Below are 22,357 nucleotides of genomic sequence, written 5' to 3'. Positions count from 1 at the left end.
TGACTTTGTGGCTTTTTGGTTTGAGAACTCCTCCAAGCCCTCTGGTTATGGTAGAGAAAGTCTGCAGCCTTATCAGCTGGAGTAGCAAAGGAAGCTTAGTGCAGAAAGAGCAGCTGGAGACTGAGTGAAATCCAAGAAGGGAGAGAACTGCAGCAATGATAAGACCCCAAATGTGAGTTTAAGCCCTGTTTAAATCCTTGGCAGAGTGATAATTATGCTTGCCCAGGGAGAAACACTGGGGCACCTGGTAAATAATGTAGGCAGAGACTTGGAATCCTGAAAGACAGAGTCATATTAGGTGTGATTTTTGAATTTTCTGCTTTTAAAAGCGAGTGCTCTCCCCATCCTGCTTCCTCAGGAAACAGGAAGGTGACAATTTATAAAAGTTTATATTTTAGAGATGGTTTAAATTGAATTGCGTTTGGTGAAACAGTGAAAGGGTTGAGATTTGCCTCAAAATAAGGCAGGAGGATTAAGGATTAATTATCATAAAATGGATTATTCATTATTTCACATTTGCTGAATGTGAGTGCTAAGTACATAAAAGTTCATTGTGCTATTGGGTATATTTCACATATTTAAAATATTTCATAATACAATGTAAGTTTTGTGAAACATATTGGCAAAGATCAAAGATTTGAAAAACAAAAGGTTATATCATGATCATGCATTAGGAACTTAATAGTGTGAAGTGGATAATTCTTCTGAAATTGCTTTGTGTACTCAGTGCTATTCATGACAGACCCAAACTAGAAACATCCTCAATGTATATCAGTGGTAGAATGATAAATTGTTTGATACTCACAAAATGTAATTTATCAGACAATATAAACTACAGCTGTATACAACAAATTTTAATTAAAAAAAAAAAAAACTCCATATAATTCCCAAACTAGCAAAACCAATCATGTAATCAAAGTTTGTTATTAACAGTTTTGGTTTTTTTTTTTTTTTTTTTGAACTGAGAATAAGGATAAGAACTATTTAAGACACAAAGTGTGTTTCAGTTATAGTAATGTTCTGCTTCATGATGTGAATTATATTACAAAGTGGATTTACTTTGCAGTAATTCATTGAGCAGTACATTTATGATTTGTGCATTTGACTGTATATTTTTTAAAAAACTTACCTTTTAGAAACTAAAGTCTCAATCATTTAGTAATTGGCTAGTTATCATTCTTATATTGCTAAGTACATACTTTTTATTCTTCCTTTTTCTTATTGTGCTCTAGCACTTTATAAAATTTGTTTCCTAATCTAGGTCTATATTTATCAACACTCCTTGAATTAGTACTTCTGTGTCATAAATGTATTGTCAGGTGCTTGGAATATAAAACTAGCCTTCAAGAGGAAGAATTCATTATAATTTAATGATTCTCAAGTGCGATTTTTCAAGAAAAATTAAGGATTTGATTAAATGATGTCTACATTTGTTATTTATTTTGGTAAGGATGCTCAATGAGTCTAAATGTGCGTAATATAAGAGAGTGAGACTGTAGATAGACTTTTGAATGGTTATAGATGGTTAGGATCAGGATGAAAAAATCCCTTCTTAAAGGTGGTGAAGTGAATTCACATCTATGTTGAAGAGTGAAAAAATGGAGAATACTTCTGAATATGAAAAAATGGATCATGTGTACCTTTTTGGCTCATTTTAATGGCAAAACAATATAACCATGCAGATCTTCTAATATTTTTAAATAAAATGGTATTTGTAGAATTTTGATAGAAAAAAAATTACATAGTGTTTTGAATTATAGAATTTCTTCTATGAAGACATGCATTTAGTTGCAAATCAAACAAAATCACAGTTAACTAATTAATGACTTTCTGAAAGTACTCTACTGAGTTGCCTTTGAACAGAACCCACAGAAGGAACAAATTAAGCAACAGAAATATTATTTGTATTATTTGTTTAGTATTTTTTTTTTTTTTTTTGGTTTGCTGATCTTTGAAAAAATAAGTTAGTTTCAATATCTGTGAAAGTAACTCAAGAAGGGAATCAATGTTAGGACACAAAAACCATTTGATTTAAATCAGTCCACAGAATTTCAGAAAAGAAGAAAATGTATAGAATTGGCATCTTATTTTCCTCTTACTGTTTAGTTTTTTAAATTCTTATTTTTATATAGTCATAATAAAAAACAAAGTGAATCTATGAAACGACTGGTACCCACACACCATATGGAAAAGAAAAAAAAACATTCTTTGTTTTAGCCTTTTGGTAACTGGCTTTATGTCAGCTTCTTTTTGCCTTTAACTTAAATCTGAAATTCCATTTTCATCCACATTTTCTTCTTCCCCCACTATACAAATTAGACACAATCCATCTAACATGCTTTATGGTCAGTCAACATTGAGGCCCATTTGTTTTTGTCTCTTGCCCTGATGATTAACATCAGATTCTAAAGTAAAGAACAACAATCTGTTCCCTTTTCCCCTTAAGAAATCTCCACCACCACTTATTTTATAAAACAAAATACAACTTGTGTCTTTTCAGCATGATCAATAAGTGGAAATGGTTTTAGTGGCATGTCTACAACGAACTTTGAAGTTATGTATCTTCTGGAAGATTTAAAATAAACACATGCAAGTCTTGCACATAGTCTAAGAAAAGGAGTTCCTGAGGTGGGGGTGGTGGCTTTTAGTGACAATTGTAAAATGGGATAAATTGTTTTGTCTTTCCTTTTCTCTTAATAATGAACACTAAAAGTTCAGAATTGAAAATATTACACTGAGTACTTGTCCCTGTGTTACAAAACAAACACAAAAATACATAGTCACTTACTGTTAAAATGACTTCAACTATTAGAAAGACAAAAATACAGATGATAATTCTCTAACACAAAAGGCCGAATGAATATAGACACCATAAACTGGGTAATCAGAGGGGACTTTGTTCCACAGGTAGAATACATAACATAGTATTTTAATAAATATATTTAAAAATATGTCCACTGAAGTCTTCCTTCTTTGTTTTATTTATCAAACAAAACTATTTTATTGATTACTTAGGAAAATTGGGGCATCTTGGGGCAGAAGCATATGCTAATGCAAACACAGAAACTTAAACCCATATAAGGGCTGAATTGATTCTCAATGGTATGGTATGAATTGATTCTCAATGTTTCTTGAAGATCCAGATGCTAAAGAACCCAGGGGCAATTATGGACAGGAGGATTATATTGTTCCAATGTCTTTCTTTTTTAAAAATTAATTTTCTATAAATCTTCCTCCATATTAGACTGAACTATTTGAGGTCAAGGACCAGATCTTATAAATTTGATTATTTCCAATGCTTAGCATAGTACTTGATACTAAATAGATGCTTGATGAACGAAGAAATGAAAATAGGAATCATCTAATATTCCATTATCATAATTTCTTCCTTCTTTCTGATCTGGGAAAATCAGATAAAAGATTATGAGATCTGGCATTATCTTTTACTCTCTTTTCTTGCCAAAATAGCATCTGCTCTGAATTTGTATGCTCATAAAAATCCTGGTATGCTCTGAAAAACTTGAGGAACTCTGCTCTAGAATTCAGGGATTACCATTCACAGGCACTATAGTACTGGTGGGTTCATAAATTCAAGACAACCTAATAATTTACTTGCAGGGCCAGTGACAGAGAAGGCAATCCAGATGGGATAGTCATGGTTATTCATGAATCAAAGTTGTTCCATAAATACAGCCCATTTCCAACTTTCAATCATGCTGAGTATCATAAGTTAGAAATTCCACATATCTCAATGTCAATGCTTTCTACGTTCAGTCTCTGCAATCACAAAATCTCAAACTACTTTAAATTCTCAAATGGGTGATTCTAAGAGAATGCTGACAAAATTGTTCAAATACTTGTAAAACACTATTAGGTGGGCTGATGTCTACATTTGGGATTTGAGTTTTTTCTTTCTTGTGAGGTAGTACTATTCTGGTAGAGGGCAGTTTAAAAAGCTTGTTGAAAAACAGTTTTTTTCTTTTTTCTTTTTTCAAATTAAGTGGAGTTCTCCTCTAGCCTAATGGTGACATTGAGAAATGCCCATGGTTGGCTTCATGCAGAAGTAGGGAGGGATGATATCACTAAAATGTTCTCAAGTTCCTTAATGTTAAAGATGTTATCTAGTGGAGGGGTCACCATTCTTGCCCTGTCTTTTGGCATAACTCTTATTACCATCTTAATTGCTGTGACCACTGTATTTGAGCAATTAGTCAATTTAATAACACAAACCAGTGACAATTTGATTTAAATTAATTGGTTAATGTATTTGAAAGTGTTGAGTTTTTTTGCAAATGAAAATTAGTTTAAGTCAAAATGCTTTGTCTATTATTTCTTAAAACAGTTAAGTTGTAGTGGGAGCTTCAATGTGTAAGCAAAAATGCCACATGGATGTAGAATATTGACAGATGGTATCAGGGGCCCCCTCCAATGAGATCCTTATTGTTGCCTCCAAGGCTATATCAGGGGAAAGAATGATAAGACCAAACCATCAACTAAAGGAGATACCCGGAGTTGGGATCAAGACCTCAGTATAATATTAAAACAAAAGCATACACTCAAGAAAATAGGAATAGAGTCTCCCTTGCTAGACCGTGAACTGTATAAGGGAAGAAACTGTTTTATTTGTTTTAGCCTGATCACTGTGCCAAAACAGAGAAGGCACTCATTAAATATTGGTTGAGTAAATAAATAAAAAGTAAATGAACTTCAATGAAACATATATAAAGTCTGATCAGGAATATATAAAAGCAAAATCTGACTAACAACCCAGGCTTATAGTTAGTTAGGTTGCAACCAAATTCTAAAGCATCTGTAGCCAGAGTCAGAACTAGGGAGGGAGAAGACAATAATACGGACTTGGATTGGGGAGATTAGGAGAGGATATGATTGCTTCAGGACTTATTGCTCTTGATGACATACATTTTATCTCTCATCCTTGCTAAGTAACTCAATTAAGGAAAAGAAAATTCAAATGTTTCAGAATCAAGTCACATAAAGACTTAAGTTAGTTAAACAAAATACACTGAGGTGCTATTACTGGTTAATACTATTTATGTACTCCAGAGATATAGTGGCTATCAGAGTGCAGATGAATTTCTGGACTGGAAACATTCTAGAGGGAAATATATCTGTGCATATGACTTGAGAAATGATTTCTTATTTCTCATTTTCCTTCCCTATTATACTGGGTACATCAAGGGATCTTTCACACATAAAAGTTTCTTTTTAACTATTTTTTAAATCTGAAATTAAAGTAGTTTTCTACAGTGGTTAATTAAACTTGCTTTATAATCTTTGGAGCAAAAACATTCAGGTGTGCAGTCTTTTTCTTAACCACTTTTGACAGCAAGATTGAAGAGTTGTAATTCTTATGAATATCAAAATCTTCTGATATCCTGACAAGAGACCTAGATGATTTCACACAAAGTAATGATGGGATGGCAGAGAGTTCTATTGCCATTAAGGATGATTAGTTTATGATTATTAAGGGTATTAAATGTCTACATCTGAAATAGCTAAATCGATAACATAAGGGATATGGATTATTTGAAGGAATATTACTCAGCCATAAAAAATAATACAATTATGGCATTTGCAGGCAAATGGATGAAATTGGAGAATATCATGCTAAGTGAGATAAGCCAATCTCAAAAAACCAAAGGACGAATGATCTCTCTGATAAGTGGATGATGATACATAAAGGGAGATGCGAGAGGGGCAAGAATGGAGGAAGGAGGGACTGTACAGAAGGATAAGAGGGGTGGGAGGGAAGAAAAAAAATAACAGAATGAATCAAAAACTATTACCCTAAGTAAATGTATGATTACACAAATGGTATGCCTCTACTTCATGTACAAACAGAAAAACACGATGTATCCCATTTGTTTACAATAAAAATGAATTAAAAAAAAAGATAAAGTAAGATTTCTTAGGAACACCCAAAACTTCTAAACCCAATTTGCACTTTTCTTTGTCCCACTTATCTCTTAGCAGCTTTGAGAATAGCTGACCAGTTTCTTCTCTTTGATCAGCTCTTTTAGTTTTTTTATTCATACCTGGTTTTCCATCCACCAGACTGAGCTCTCTTTGCTGATTCTTCCACTTCAGTTAAACTTCTAAATGCTGAGTGCAAAGCCCTTCTATTGCCTTCCTCTCCTCTTGAAAATTTGTCTTAGGTGCTTTTATTTAATAGCATGGCTTTACATGGCACCCCTATGTCTTTAGCCCTGATCTCTTGATTAGACTCCAGACTCACATATCTTACTGTCTACTTGACATCCTTAGGTTTCTGATAGGTGTCTCACATTTAATCTGACCAAAACAGAACTCTTGATTTTCCATCTTCAAATCTGTCCCTTTGTTCAGTTTCCCTCATTTCCTGGTAAATAGCACAATTTACTCACTTGACCAATTCAGCAATGCAGAAATACTCATTTTTCTTCTCTTTAGTCAACAGATTCTGCCAGCCCTGCTTCTATAATACATCCGGTTTTCTCCCATTTCATTGCTAGGCCTCAGTGTAAATTACCATCATTTCCTGCTTACCATATTGCAATAACCTCCTAACATAAACTTCCTGATTCTTTTCTCTTTTCCCTTTCATTCTTCAAGTAAGAGCAGCCAGAGTTATTTATGTTTAAGTGTAAATCAGTCATTATCCCCTCCCCATGAAGTTGTACCCTGTATCCTCTCCTGTGTTTGGAATAGAACAGTCTTCCCACAATCTGTATATCCCTACATGATCCTGTCTCTTCCTAAGTCTCTGATTACTTCTAATTTCAATAACAGCATTTTTCACTGAGGTCTATTCCTCTGCTTCTTTATTTCTGAAAGGAACTGGGTTTCTTCTGCCTTTAAATTTCTGCATATCTTTATTTGAGTTTATTTGCTTGTTTATTTTAAAATTTTTCTTCCTCCATGAGGATGTAACCTCATCTATCTTATCCACATTCCAATATAGGAAAAATAGAGGGGAACCCTCAAACACTGTCTCCTCTATTTTCCATAGTACCATTCCAGTAATTTGATCTTTCAGACAATGCAAAGAAAGTAAGAATTATGGCTATAAAAGTTACTCATAAGGTTGATATAAGTACATAAAAATTGAAACCAATCTTCTGGGTTTTGACAAATGCTCTTGTTTCAAATATCTGTTTTGTTACCATGCTTAGAATCTCATCATTAGCACATATATATTGTGGTAGGCTTAGAGTACAGGAGGGAGATAGAAGTAAGATAAATTATTAGGCTGTAAAGTTGTAAGGAATAAATATGTATTAGTAATAATTAAGGACCTCTTTTACTAAGTGACATATTTAATAGGAGGAAATAGGTAGATATGAGAACAGTTAATACATGGGTGGGCAGAGGCTCCATTTAAAGGTATAGAGTGCAGAAAGGAGGGGGTGGAAGATGTTGATAAGCTTTATTTATATCACATTTAGTCTTAAATCTGCTTGTAACTATCTAGTTATGACACAGTATACATTAAAAATAGTCTTTGCTGAACATATTTTACTTAAAATAATAGTAATTTCATATTTGGCCATTGCATTTTATATGGTTTTAATTATTTTCTGATTACAAGAAGCATATATTCAATTTTCCAACTAATAAGTTGTTGTTTCCTCTCTCTGGTAACAAAATGCCATATTTTTTAACAGTAAAATTTATAATACAGTATAAAGTAGCATAATGTGTCCACGGATTCTGTTTTGTTTTTTTGTGCTTAAAATCAGTTGTCAGAATTTGTCAGTTCATTTTAATTTAAAAATATGGTCATTGTGATTATTCCAGAATTTGATTTGTTCCTATCACCTTTTGATTTTTAAGGATATTCCACTTTTGCTTGTGATAAGCTGTCATTTTGAATGAAACAGATTTGGTGCAAAACAGTGTGCTCTGACACTGAGGTGTCACTCTTGATCTAAACCTCCGGGCAAACCTTGATCACCAACATTTCAAAAACGCTCTCGTCAAGTATGCGAAAGCCTCTGCCATATCCATCTGGAACTCTCAGCCATCATTTTTCTGCTAATTTTTATTTCTGTACTTTTTTTGAGACTGAGTTTCTCTATGTTGCCCAGACCAGGCTTCAACTCCTGAGCTCAGGTGATAGTCCTGCCTCAGCTGCCTGAGTAGCCGGATGTAGGTGTGTGCCTCTACAGCTGGCCTGGGCTTCATGTTTCTCAGCAGTGTTTGACTTCTTGGAACATCCTCCCACATTGAAATTCTTCTCTTGGCTTCTGAATTTCTTCCAGGTCTCTCTCTTAGTTTTTCTGGCCACTCATTTTTCCTTTCTTAAACTCCGAGTGGTAAAGCATACCTGGGTTATTTCAGACATTTTCTTTATCACTCTTCAGTGATCTCAGCCAGTAAATGCATGAAAGCTATATACATACTGGTGGGTCCTCTCATCATTATTTATCTTCATATAAAACCACCTTGACAACTGCTTTTAGAAGTAAAGAAGGCTTATAAAATTTAACACATCCAAACAATCCTTGATTTTTAAATCAAACTGCAAGATCCACTTTTTTGAGTTCCTCATCTCCCTAAATCACAGTGCCATTCAACAATTTTGGATTGGAAAGCTCTGGAATTTTCTTTGCCACCTCTTTTAAACTCCACATCCAGTTCATTATCAGGTCTTGTCATACCTCTGTTTGAAGTATATCCTATAAGTTGTGCTTTTCAACAACTCTGCTATTACCACCATAGGTGAGAACAACCTCAGTGTCATCTGGGTTGTGACAATCTCCTTGCCACTACTCTCTAGGGAAGATCTTGGATCTTAGATCTTCTCTAGAGTCTGTTCTACACCCTCTAGACCAAGAGAGGCTTTAAAAAACATGTGGCATCTTGATATGACCTCCCTATTCAACGTGCTTTAGTAGATTCTCCTTTTACTTGGGATAAAATCCAGTCTCTTCTCCTGGTTCACAAGACTACATGTAATCTGGTTCTTGTTCTGGTGATGTTCCAGCATCCTGCTGCCACCTCCCTATTGATCTCTGTCCTCTCACCTCTTGCTCAGTCATGGCTCTACTAACATGTCCCAACTTTAGTAAGGGTGACTTCTCAAATCTCTATCAGCTATCAGACTCTCTGCCTTCCTACTCTGTTTTGTTTTTCGATACAGCATTTATCCTCAACTGAAATTACATCTCACTTATTTCTTAGTGTTTTTTTGTTTGTTTGTTTGTTATTCACTTCCCTATTTTAATAAAAACTTCACAAAGGCAGGGACTTTATTTTGATCATTATTTCATTCCTAGCATTTAGTCCAATGTTTAAACTAATGTTTAATACTTAGCAGCTCTTTATAAATATTTGGTGAATTATTAAATTAGTGATTTATATTGAGGGAGAGAAGAACTATGCACAAATTTCAATCTTACATGAAAGTTATGAAGTTATGGAGAGATGTCAATATAGTGAGTCATGGTAGGTATGTGAAAGTTATACTACTATGATAGGAAAAAAAGAAATTGAAGGTATGCGATGGATCACTACTTTGAGGTGTAGCAGGCTGGATCCTCACTCTTCTACATACTGGAATATACTTGTAGCTCTCTAAACGTATACTCAGTAAAGATGGGCCCCCAGATACTGTGCCTCTGAGGTCTAGGGAGGATGTACATTTATGTATAAAAACAACATCCTACAGTGACACAGCCATATCCATATTTATAGCAGCTCAACTCACAGTAGCCAAGCTATGGAAACAACCTAGGCATCCTTCAATGGATGAATGGATAAAGAAAGTATGGTACATATACATAATGGAATATTCCTCAGCCATAAAGAAGAATGCAATTATGGCATTTGTAGGTAAATGGATGGAACTGGAAAATATCATGCTAAGTGAAATAAGCCAATCCTAAAAATCCAAAGGCTGAATGTTCTGTCCGATTTGTGGATGCTAACCCAAAATAGAGGTTGGGGAGGGAAATAATAGAAATCCATTGGATTGGACAATGGAAAACAAAGAGAAGGGAGAGGAGCTAGGAATAGGAAAGACAGTGGACATAACTTTCCTAGCCTTGTATTCGTATACATGACCAGGGTAACTCCACATCATGTATGACCACAAGAGTGGGAACCTAACTAGACTAAGTTAACCTTACATATGTATAATATGTCAAAATACATACTGGTTTCAAAAAAATAAAGTAGGGCTTAAGGTAGGGTTTGGGTGCATTTGATTTATTGTAAGAGTGCTAGCAGGTATAATCCACAAGGGCAGGGGGAAAGCTAGGTGGGGAAGGAGAGGGAGCTGAGCAAGAATGTGATTCCAGGTAATCTAGCATCAGCCTGACACACACAGCAAAGCCCCCTCAGTGGAGGAGAAATTGAAAACCATTAGCAGTCAACACTCTAGCAGCTGGGGAATGCTGCATTAGTCTAGAAAAGGGGTTCTGAACAAGCCTGCACAATGGCTCATAGGATCACATAGAAAGGGGCTCATAGTGAAGCACAGACATTCATTCTTTCAATAAAAACTTATTGTAGTCTGTCATGGGCCAAATGCTACCAGTTGCTGGGAAGTAGTGATGAATAGTCATGGTCCCTGAAACATGCATAGGGAGAAACAGATATTAATAGAATGAATATGCAGTCGTAATATAGAACTGAATTACCACTCCAATTGAGACAAGATTGTAAAAATAAATCCATGATACTTAACTTTATTTTACAAATGGTTCTTGCTGTGACTTCGAGGTTCTTATATAAGAATTTATATATTGTGTGCACACACACATATATATATTATGGACATTTTTATATAATGTGAGCTTTACTGTGTTTAAAAATAGCAACATTTATGAAACGACCCAAATAATCCCCTTTTGAATAAATAGATACAGGTCTTTCTCCAAGCAAAGTTGGAGAATTCAGCATTAAAGGTTAGACATGACTAAAAACTATGAAAGGAAAATTCATTTTTATACATTACATTATTAGAAACAAAGGCACAAAAATATTTTTAATCACTGATAAACTGGATACTAGCAAACATCTACCTGTAGTTCCTGATTCTACCTAAAACTATTTTAATCTTTTTAAAAAATCTTTGCATACTGCTGTGGAAACTGAAAAAGAAGCCAGCTAATGAGCAACAAGGTACTTGTCAATAAAACAGTGTTTCTTACTTTTTGAAAACAGAGCAAAATTTCAAAGGAATATAATTCTGGTGAAGTGTCACCAAACCATCTCTTTAGGAGGATGAAGTGCCAGCACAAATAACAAGACTTATTTTCAGTATTTCTGTTCATACCTCAAATCCCTGTGGTCTTCCTAGACTCTCTTTAATATGTTTCCATGCAACAAGAATCTCTGACACAGACACACTGGTAGCCTTGACATCGGTGGGAGCAGCACTGGGTTCTGCATGAAGGAAAATGGAAATAAGAAGCCAGGACTATAACAAGTTATGTCTATCAAAGCACTGCACCTAAATCTATCAAGGGTTCACATCTTCCTACCATCTTTTTTGAAATGATACACTGTAGTTGTGAAGAACTCAAGATAAAAAGATATTTTTGGAATTCTTTATTTGGATCAAATCTCATCAATAACTTACCAATGACAAATGACAATTCCAACAAGACAAGCAAAGATCTTTATCTTTGGATTACCTAGGACACTTCTAGAGAAGTTAAATGATCTGATTTAAATTGTCTGGCAGTCTAGCATGATGATGAAGGGAATGGACTATGCAGTTAGGCTCAGTTCTTTTTGTAGTTGCTGTTAATTTTTGCCTTTAAGAATTATTCAGGGGCTGGAGATATAGCTCAGTTGGTAGAGTGCTTGCCTTGCAAGCACAAGGCCCTGGGTTCAATCCCCAGCACCGCAAAAAAAAAAAAAAAAAAAAAAAGAATTATTCAGTGATTCATGATTACACAATATGTGCGGTATCGAACCATCACGTACCCCATTAACATGTATAAATTTTGTGTTTGTGTGTCTCAGATCACTAAATCATTTTTTATTCATTACATTTATTTATTTATTTAGCTTTGGGTAAATTGCTTTACCTCCTTCTAATCCCTCATTTCCCCTTTTGTAATATGTGAGTAAGTAGAATTTTATCTCACAGATTTTAAAAATTAGTTTTAACTGAAATAATATCTATAAAATAATTCAGTTCTAAGTTTCCATTTTAAATATTCAGTAATAAAATGTCATATAAATATTATTGTATTTAACCCATGAAGGAGCAAATAGTCTAGAGTTCATTAGATACTTTTTGATGTTCCAACCACAAAACTGCATTCCCATTATTATGTAAGGATTGTATTAAGCATCATGATATTTAAAAGGCATGCATTGACTTTTAAGACAGGTGTGGGCTGAGTAGGAAAGTCCCTCAAGGTCTCAATGCTGTTGCTCAAAACCACTTTTTCATTTGTCTCTATGCTCAGTGACCTTTCACACTATTTTTCTCAAATACACAATGTCTGACTAGCATCCATCAAGAGGTGCATTTTATTTTTGGTTGCATGCTATGTGAGCAACAAAATATTTCTGTCTTTGACATGGCTGAATCATAAATATTGTCACCAACACATGTTAAATGAAATGGCAGAATAAAGGCCATATATTAGGTCAAACAGTTTCATATAAAGTCTATTTTAAAAATCCTACCCCATAGAAATTGTAAACTTTGATGCTAACCCCATAAAAGAATTCAGACTAATCTGCTGAAATTTACTTTTTTTCAGATTCAGGAAACTGTAATTAATATAAAGCTGCTCCCCTGTCCAGAGTGGTTTCTGGGTTCTTACATTGGTGCTGTGACTCAGATGGACTCTTGCACTGTCTCTTAAGCAAGTGGAACCCCTCTGATGCCCCAGTCCCCTGCCCCCAGACACGGCCTCACCTTCCATTCGCCCAGACACTCTGCTCTGCATTCATCACCAGACTTCATATTGGTGAGTTCCCTAGGTGGGTTCCCCTAGGTTGAAACACTCCTCTGCCAACCTGAGAAGTGATTATTGAGTGTCTGGGGCCCTCAAAGTGGCTGAGGGGTGGAGGTACCCCCAGCCATGACTTTTATAGTTACAGCTGGCCCCCTTAGTCTGTCTTATCTGCCAGGTGGGTTACTGATTTTATGGTGGAGATTCTCTCTCAGGGTTGAAGCCCCTCTTCACACTTGCACTCGCTCTCGAAAACCCTGACGTCAGGTCCTCAACTCTCTTGGCTTTTGCCTGGCCCACATTGATCCTTGTGTGACAACCCCATCACTGTGCTGCCTTCTTGTCTCTAGCCGACTACTCTGGCCTCGGGATGCCCTGGCCACAGACTCGGCTGTATCAGTCTCCAACATGGGATCTGGGTCCTCCATTCTGGCAGATTCACTCCTGGGATTAGACAACTTTAGAACCCTTTGCCTGACCCCTGGCTTAAAGCCATCAAAACTTAATGATATTTGGCCATAGTACCCTTTAGCTAATCAATCCAAAATGGCCACACAATGGCACACAGTTTCTGTGAGCGAGCGCGCAGATGGAAAGGGATTCCTTATCTTTAAGTCTCTTCTTTCTTGCACTTCTCTGCTCTTCCTGGAAACTAGAACACCTCCTTTTGTCTTCTTCTCCCCTTCTTAATTCTTCCTCCTCCTCTGACTTCGACTCAGCTAATAAACCACTCTAATACTGGTCTGCTGTGACAGAGGCCCCTCTGGCCCCTGCTTCTCCATCTCCTTTACTCCATTCTGTTTCTGCTTTCATTCCCCTGCCCAACCCACCTAGTCCTTCTGCCACGAGGTCCTGCATATATATTGTAGTCCCTGGTATGGGAGGTGGCTGGTGTGGAGGGAGTAACCAGCCCAACAGTCAGTGGCATGTCACAGGAAGGAGTATGATATAATAGTCCCATTCCTCAAAAGTAGTGGGAGATAATGTTTCACAATTTTCTGCATCCAAACCTGAATTGATTACTAACCAAGAAAAGGGTTAAAATGCCCTAGGCATCAAGTTTTTCCTAGAACCTGTTATCTCAGCTCCTTTCAGATCTCAGTCAAGGCTTACATTGAAATGTAAATGGAGGAAGCCAGAAGGCACAATGGGAGACCAGTCTCAACCCCTCCCCCCCAAAAGTGTCCATTTTAAATTTCTCCTGGGCTGCAGCACAGAACACTTTATCTCTCCCTCTCACCTCTTCTCTCTGCTCTTCTCCTTCTCACTCTCTCATGCTATACATTGAAATTAAAGCCCAGCACTCTTACTTTATGACTGGTGAGACTGGCTTGCTGGATGGTTAAGATCAAACTTAGAGATTGAAATTAAATACAGAGGCCAAGAAAAACCAGTATCTTGCCTTCAAAGTCAGCCTGAACCCAGAGAACAAGAGGACTTCTCTAAGGAGCTTTGAGACTCTGGATTAAATGACCTCCTGATCAGGAAGGTTGATGAGACCACTAGAGGATAAAAAGCCAATCAGTGCACCTGCTGCAGAGGAGGGTCATTGGAAAAGAGAGATATCCCTGGTGCTTCCAAAGGAAGCCACGTCATTGAGGAGACCCTGCCTAACGAATGGCATTAAGGAGCTAAGAAGCTGCTCTCAAGTTCCCCATGAGTGACCCCTGTGGGAACTCACTTGACTGCTTAACAAGACAGGAACAGGTCGATTTGACCAGCTTGATCTTAGACACCTAGCAAAACAGTTAAAACCAAAATATAGCCATTCTTGGGCATTTAAAAGAAATAATAGTTAAATGTAACTTAAGATGTACACTTATGTTAGCCCACTAGAATAAAGACTGGAAGCTACAGAAGAGAGATTTTTAGGCAAATGTGCCTGATAACTATCAAGAGAAACTGCCAGAGTCAGAAATTTTTAGTCAGTTTAAGGCCTATAGACCTTCCTAAGCTACACAGCTAGGCTTAATCTATGTTTGCTGGTATGATTAGCTAGTCCTAAGTAACAGAAGCATAGAGATCTCTACTAAACACAGGTTATACCAATAAAGGGATATTTTACAAAAATCAGATGACATTAAGTAGCTTAACTATATTTTCTGGGGACATCAATGACATTAAGAGTTAAATGTTGTGTTTACATTCCTGATAACCTGGACAATGCTAAAGTTCCCAGATAAAGGCCTTGTCCTCTTCAGCCTTTGTTAGTCCTTGCTATGGGAAAAACTTCTCAGTTCTTCCACCACCTGGTGATAGATTATTGATTTCTGTCATCTTCAAGATATTCATTGACATGTTCCAGATTCTGCAACACTTCTATTGTATTAAGCTCATTTCAGTACTCATGTCTTTTTGTTGTTTTCTCATAGAAGCACCCACCCCCAGATGCCTTTAGAACCTGCTTTTCCCCAGCCAGATTTCTACCATGGACCCCGTGATTGACCAGATTTCTAAAGAGGGAACTCTAAACTGCTTGCCCCATGCTGCTCCCTTCCAGCTCAAAGAAGCCAGAGTGGTCATCGCGCCCTTTCCCTATAGCAGTAAGGAGTTCCTAAAACTAGAGGGGAGGGGGGAATGAAGCCAGAATTGGGGACAGGCAGTTAGTGTAGAAATAGGGGATCAGTCAAATTGAGGGAAGTCCATGAAAGTCATCTGCTCTGGAAGTCTGGAAGTTGAAGACTGCCCCTGGGGGAATGGACTTTTCACATCTCACCTGTAAAACCAGGCCTAGTCACGTAGGCAGGAAGGAGAGACAAGTGGGGAAAGAACTGGAGAACAAAAGATCTTCTTATAAAACCAGAAACAGAGGGATGTAATATAAAAAGTTGCCCCCCCACCCTTTACCCTGCAGTCATTTCCCCGCCTCCCAACTTCTTGTCAGTCTGTGAACATCCTAGCTTGCTATTGGTTCATCAGTCAGCTTGCAAGTATCCTTCTCTGTTATTGGTCCCATTAACCCATGGAATTTGCTTAAGAATAACTCCCCCGCCATTTTCTCTCTCTTCTCCTCTCATTCATACTTTCTCTCTCTTCTTCACTTTCTTTCTCTCTCCTCCTCACTTTCTTTCTCTTTCCTCCTTGCTTTTCATACTCTCTCTTGTGTGCACTCTCTCTCTTTTCCTCTCATTTTCTCTCTTACCCTGCAGGGAGACACTGTTTGCTTATTAAACCCTGTTATGTGAGTTTCCATGTCTGGAGTGGTTTCTGGGTTCTTACAGAAACCATATAGCAAAGATAGAGTTCTAAATAAGATTTTTAAAGGCCTATGACAGACTTCAAAACAAGTGTGACCATTTTCTGAGATCTTTCCTATTCTAAAAGTAAGTAGTCATACATCTGTCTGGAATGAGTTTGTATGTTATTAATTGAAAAGTATCTGTCAAGAGCATTTACCAGTTGCTGTCAAAGAGGCCCACTGAAGACTTTTTAAAGGTATATATTTGTAGCAAAAAAAATATTTTTCTTAGGCAAAACCCTCATTAAAATCATCTGTTACTATTGTGTAAATTCAGAGCTTTGGTAAATCTATAATCTTTACCCAGAAGTCAACATTAATTCCTGTCATGGTATACATAATGATTTTTCATTCTGTCACCCTCTAAATATCTTCTATTATTTTCCTTTGTTCAGTGGTTTCCCTCATTGTATTTTTCAACTTCTTAGTTGTGTATCTACCCAATTTTTACAAAAGTGCATTATGAGAAAAACTTCTAGTTCTATTTCATTCTAGAATTATGCTTTGCAGACTTGTAACAGACTTTTTTCTCCATTGTTATTTAACAGGAGTTAAAATTCTTGATTTTGTAAGTAAATGAAAGGACATGCTGATATTTTGAGTTGTGTACAACTTGATCTGTAGGATTTAGGACTGATTTATTTCTAAGGGAGTTACCCTTTGGATGTCACTAGATAGATTTGCTTCTCTTTAGAATGAATGCATTGCATTGCAGAGATTTGTGTGCCAAAAACCTTCTTTTAGTTTTCATATTATTGAAGCAATTACATCTTTGTCAAAGAAGATTGCAGGGGGATAAATAATTTCAGAAGCACAAAACATGTGATGGGGTAACAGCCTTTCTATCCTTCCTTTTCGTTAAAGAAGGAAATTGAGCTTGCAAGAGTACTATATGCACTTACTCCCTGAATAGAACATTTAAAATAAGTTATACTCCATGTGTGTATAATATGTCAAAATACACTCTACTGTCATGTATATCCAGAAAGAACAAATAAAAAAATCATATCAAATCAAAAAAATATTCAGAAAACTACTTCCCAGATAAGCACCTTAATTTCTATTTAAAAGGTCTGAGGATTGAAAATCAGGGTCAGAACCACCTTGTGACATTTCACAGCTGCATTCTTGGGGCTGTGCATTACAGCTGCTTCTAATTGAATGAAGGTGAATGAATCATACCAGATCTACTTTAATTTGTTTCACCTTTGGGATCTAAATAGTATCAGAAGTAGACCCGAGCTGACCTGAATTGTAAATTTCAGCATGGAGATTTATTCCAGAAGTTTTAGTATGTATTTTCTATAGCCAAGTGAACAAGAAGTTTGTCCACAGATAAGGATAACTGACTGGAGTAGAGAAAGTCTAGAGTGGAACTAACTGTTCTTTTGAGATCCCATTCTAGACAAGTGATGGAAGGCCATAACTAGACTTTTGGAAAATAAATTAATTTCAGCCCACGTTTAAGTTTTAAGGTCTGGATTTCCTTGGGGAAACAAAAGGAAGAAATCAAGCCTGAAATCTTGTGTTGGAAGGCAAGGATTAGCAGTGGACTCCAACGATCAGGTTTTGTTTGCCAGAGCAAATTCTCCCTGTCCTTTCACTCAGGGAACCCTCCACTTGCTTGTTTCTTAACTGACGTCTACAGGCCTTTGAGTAATGGACTTAGGTTTTTAAATATCTGCCCCCAGTTTGCAGGTGCAAAAAGCGGCCAAGGTCGTACCAAGGTTGATTTATTCAAACTCTCTTCTGGCTCTGAAAGGGCTCCAACAAGAACTATTCTCCCTTCTTTTAAAATTTGGTGCCAAGGAAGCAGCTGACGCAATCTCAATTTCTTAGAGTCAGCTTTCAGATACAGAAGAGATCTTATAGAAAACATTCTTTTGTTCATTCTTTAATTCTTGTGCTGCCCAGTTCCCTCCAAATAACTGACAGAGGCATAGGTGAAATATCATTAAGAACAAACAAAATAGAGGAGAAGAAGAACTCAATCTAACAACCGCCTTTTTAAAAAAAAATTATTTTTTTGAGGACTTACTACTATGTTCTAAGCTCTGGGAACTCTTATGTGTCTGTATTAATTCTCTCAGCAACTCCATTATTACTATCACTATTACCTAGATGACAAAATTGAGGGGTTGTGGTTAAGCGACCCAAGATCACCCAGTGCTAAATGGTGGAGGGAGGATTTGAACACAGGCAGTTGGGCTCCCACCACCATGCTGTCAGCATGTGTGTGTCCCTGTTGCACATGCCTGATGCTTTTTCTTTGCTATTTGTATCATCCCCTTTGCCTCTCCACTTCTTCCAAGAGCTTTGATGTTTGGCTTCCTACATGGGTCTTTTCAGAAACCACCTAGACCCCCATCATCACCTATTTAACACTCCACAGGCTTACAATGAACTCCTATTATTCTGGTTGCAGGGAATTTTGATAATTTAGCACCACAGATGCACCTCTATGCATGGAAAATGTCATATTTGTGCATTTCTAAAACTCTGCTGACCTATAAATCACAGGATGTTTTCTATAGCTCTCACTCCTGTCTGTTACACTCTGGTAATTTGATGAGAGCTCAGGAACTTATTTCTGAGATTATTCTAGTGTTATGTCTAGTAGACTTAAGACTTAAAAGGATCTCTTTTTTCTTCTACTTATAATATTAAGTAGGCCATGGATAACTCCTTTACTCCAATCTGGGGATATTAAGTAGAAGGCTGATTGATAGATTTTGGTATCAGTTAGATTAAAAATTTGAAACAGCATTACCATGTTCATGAATTTAGATGATACATTTGTATTAAGTGACCTAGCAGCTGGAGTCCTCCAAGTAATGTGGGGGGATGTGCTTGTAATATTGATTATACATCTGACTTCCCAGGAGGGGCGAGCAACAGCATTAATCAAAGGAGAGTTTAATAAACTCCTTGGGAGAAGGGTTATGGTTTCATTATTTAAAAATTCAGTGAGGACAGCTGTAGTTGAACTTTTATAGGCACTAATCCAAATAGATCATCTGGCAAAGACAGGAAATTATTCCTGTATTTTATAACTAATATGCCAATTTATTAATTTCCAAGTTCACATAAATCCAACTGAGCTCAGTTCCAGCTAACAACTGATTTGGAGAATAATGCCTTATGAATGTTGGGTTTTAATTTGAGCTGTTGTAGCTCTGTTTGCAAGGGGATAATTGCATATCAGCTTCTTCAAATGAATAGAGGTTTTTGGGGTTTAATAAAAATAAAAGCAGCACTCTTTATATACAAGGCAAAAATCAGAGGTGGGAGAATCTAGAAGAAATGCTAAAGCATGTCACAAATAAGTAAATCTTCTAACACATAATTAGTGAATATTGAAAGTCTCTTTTTCTATTAGGTATAATTCAATGTTCTGGTTCTTTCTAATGTTATAGTAAGAAGCTTGATGATTAAATATTTCTAGAAAACAATGACTGATTTGACTTTCATCTTGAAGAAAAATCATTTTGTTGGTTTTTACCATGCATTTTAAAATTACCTATTTTCGAACTTTGTTATTCTTTTAAAAAGATGGAACAGCTTCAAAATCATGGTATTACATAGGATTTTGCCATACCCTGTAGATCTGTAGTCGAATTAGGATTAGGAATGCACATAATTCTTGATTGGTTTAAAGTGTGTAGTTATATACAGGGTGTGTGGAAATCCTGGCAGGCAAATATCTCTCAGGCTTATATCAGATGCTACTTGGTACTAACAGAGCCTTTAAGGGTTACTTCTATCATGAAAATATTGAAAGGTTTCAAAGGCTCAAGGGTGTTAGCAAAAGAAGCATTTGCAACCTCTCTGATAGTACTCTAGGGCAACTGTGGATGTCAGAAATGCTACTCAATGTCACATCTCAAGTGATTTACCAAATATCAATATTTATAAGTGATGGTTCCTTTTAATAACAGGTCAACTAAGGTTTTCCCTTTATAATAATATGATTCTAATTTGCATTCCCGTAGCCTTTCTTGAGAGAGGAAAAGAAAAAGATGAAGGGTGTGGGGAATGTATACAAGCATTCATGGAAGAGCATTCTGGATGTGAATGTCACCATCACTGATGTTCCAGTGGGAGAGGTCTAGAAGTAGTAGTCTAAGGTAAGCCTTGTTGATCTTTCTGAGCCTCAGATAACACCAATTCTTGTGACTGGATTTTGGTTGAATACCAATCCAGAGAATAGAATACACTGCAGGGATTACTAATACCTTAATTATGAAAACACATTTGTCATAAACTGGTAGAGAGTGAAGAGCACAAATCAGCATAAATGGACTGATTTTTTTTTTAAATTAAAAATGTGGAAAAAAGCTTGGAAAAACATATCTAAAAAGTGTAACAGGATATCTATACATATCCTACCCCCCACCCCCAACCAAGTAGGTGTCAACTGTGAAAATGTGACTTCTTCATGGTATCCTAGGCATGTAGCCAGTATTCCTGGTCTAGAGAAGAACTAAGCCCATAAATAGAAATAGAAAGGCAGTCTCATTCCATTCATTCTTTACTGCCTCTATGGTGTGGAGGGATTTGGAAGTGATCAACAGTGGGCTGGGTTAAAGGAAGAGTAAAAAAGTAGAATTTGTCTTAAGGAGGAGTACAATCTCAGATTTGTTGGGTTGAAGGTAAGAGGATAATGATAAAAGGCATGCTGAACCTGTATAAATATTCACAGGCATAAAGGAGAGGATCAGCCATGATATATAGGATATATAGTTTTGAACTTATTGATAGCTTTTTAAAAAAATGGTTTAATTTTTGAAATGGTCTCTCCTTTTCAAGCAAAGAAAATTTCCAAGTGACTAATTTGCCCTTTTTATTATATAGAAAAAATGAACATTATTACTGCCTATTTGGGATAGTGGTTTAAAAGAACATCTTAGAATATAGGATAAATTTACAGAACTTTAATTTTAGATATGTGAGGACTCAGAAACATTCTATTTCGAAAGTTTATTATTAAAGTTGAGAAAGACAAGGCTCAGAGAGGTGAATTAACTGCCTGAGTTAGTATAACCAGAGTTGAACTCAGGCTCCACTGCCTCTAGGCAAAAGATGTTTTGTCTCTTGTCCTGCACTTTTTGTCAAAACAATTTACTCATATTTACTTTACTCATATTTACACATAAAGTTCCAAATTTGTAAATTTAATTAGTAAGCAAATGCCAAATATATTTTTGAATTTTGTCATCAGAACAAAGGCAGACTATACAGATTTAATTTGCCTGGTATCTTTCATATTTTAGTCTACAAAATAAATGAAGTGTTACTATGAAATATGTTACAGCAAAAACCTCAGTGTCTTTGAAGGAAAATATGCATATTTCCATTCTAGCTTGAAAGAGAAATCTCCAAAGGCAAGCCATTTCAAGTTTAAGGGAACATAGTATTAAAAAAAATGTTGGCTGCTATAATTTAATTTCAAAGCAAAGGTTGTCAAGAAACTTACAAAGCTGGGTTTCTTAAAGACGACACTGGCATTACCATACAAAGCATGTTCACAAACTTCTGCAACTCACCTCATGTGACCTTTGGGACTATGTGCTTGATAATTAGGTTGAAACAATTTTAAAAGCAACAAGAATATGCACTTCCTGAATAAAACATGTACTTGAAAATAGATATTTGTAGGAATAAATAATAGAAAATAATCATAATTACATACATTCCTGGTGAAACAGTAGGGGGTAGTAGTTAAAACATGCGCTTTGGAATCATATAGGTCTAGTGAAAATCGCAGCGGTGTTGCTGGTGTGAACTTGGGCATGTTAGTCTCACAGAGGCCTAATTTTCTAAAAAGTAGATTGAGCTTAAGTTCCTGACCTCCTGTTTTGTTTTAAATGTTAAATTAGGTAATATAAATAATATGGCACAGTGGCTGTATCAAGAAACCTAGAAATCTGAGATGCTTAGTGCATAGGTTTCTCATCAAAATACCCATGACTCCTTCTCATTACCTGATTCTTTATTTTCCTGACCATTTTTCTGCTACAATAGAGTTTTTGCTTTAATATTTGGCTCTATATTATAAAAACATAAGGCAACTTGTATAGAAAACTGCACTATGTTAGTTCTTCCATACTCAAATGATCCTATTTGCTGCTTTTTATGAAGCTTCCAGCACCAAAAATATTAATAATTCTTTTGAGCTATTTCAAGTGGCACATGT

General features: G+C 36.2%; 1 protein-coding gene across 1 annotated transcript in view; it reads right to left on the bottom strand.

Annotated features, from left to right (window-relative positions):
- Window positions 1–22,357, bottom strand: part of CNTN5 (contactin 5) — a 1,212,510-nt gene that overhangs the window by 24,772 nt on the left and 1,165,381 nt on the right. Inside the window, exon 22 of the mRNA XM_079101923.1 lies at window positions 11,282–11,391. Within this exon, the coding sequence (XP_078958049.1) occupies window positions 11,282–11,391 (110 nt within the window). The remainder of the gene's footprint in view (window positions 1–11,281; window positions 11,392–22,357) is intronic.

The sequence above is a fragment of the Sciurus vulgaris genome, assembly GCF_902686455.1.
Source record: "Sciurus vulgaris genome assembly, chromosome: 11".
In the NCBI taxonomy this organism is placed as follows: domain Eukaryota; kingdom Metazoa; phylum Chordata; class Mammalia; order Rodentia; family Sciuridae; genus Sciurus; species Sciurus vulgaris.
The sequence above is the reverse complement of the archived record's forward strand: the minus strand, read 5'-3'. Positions and strand labels throughout refer to the sequence as shown.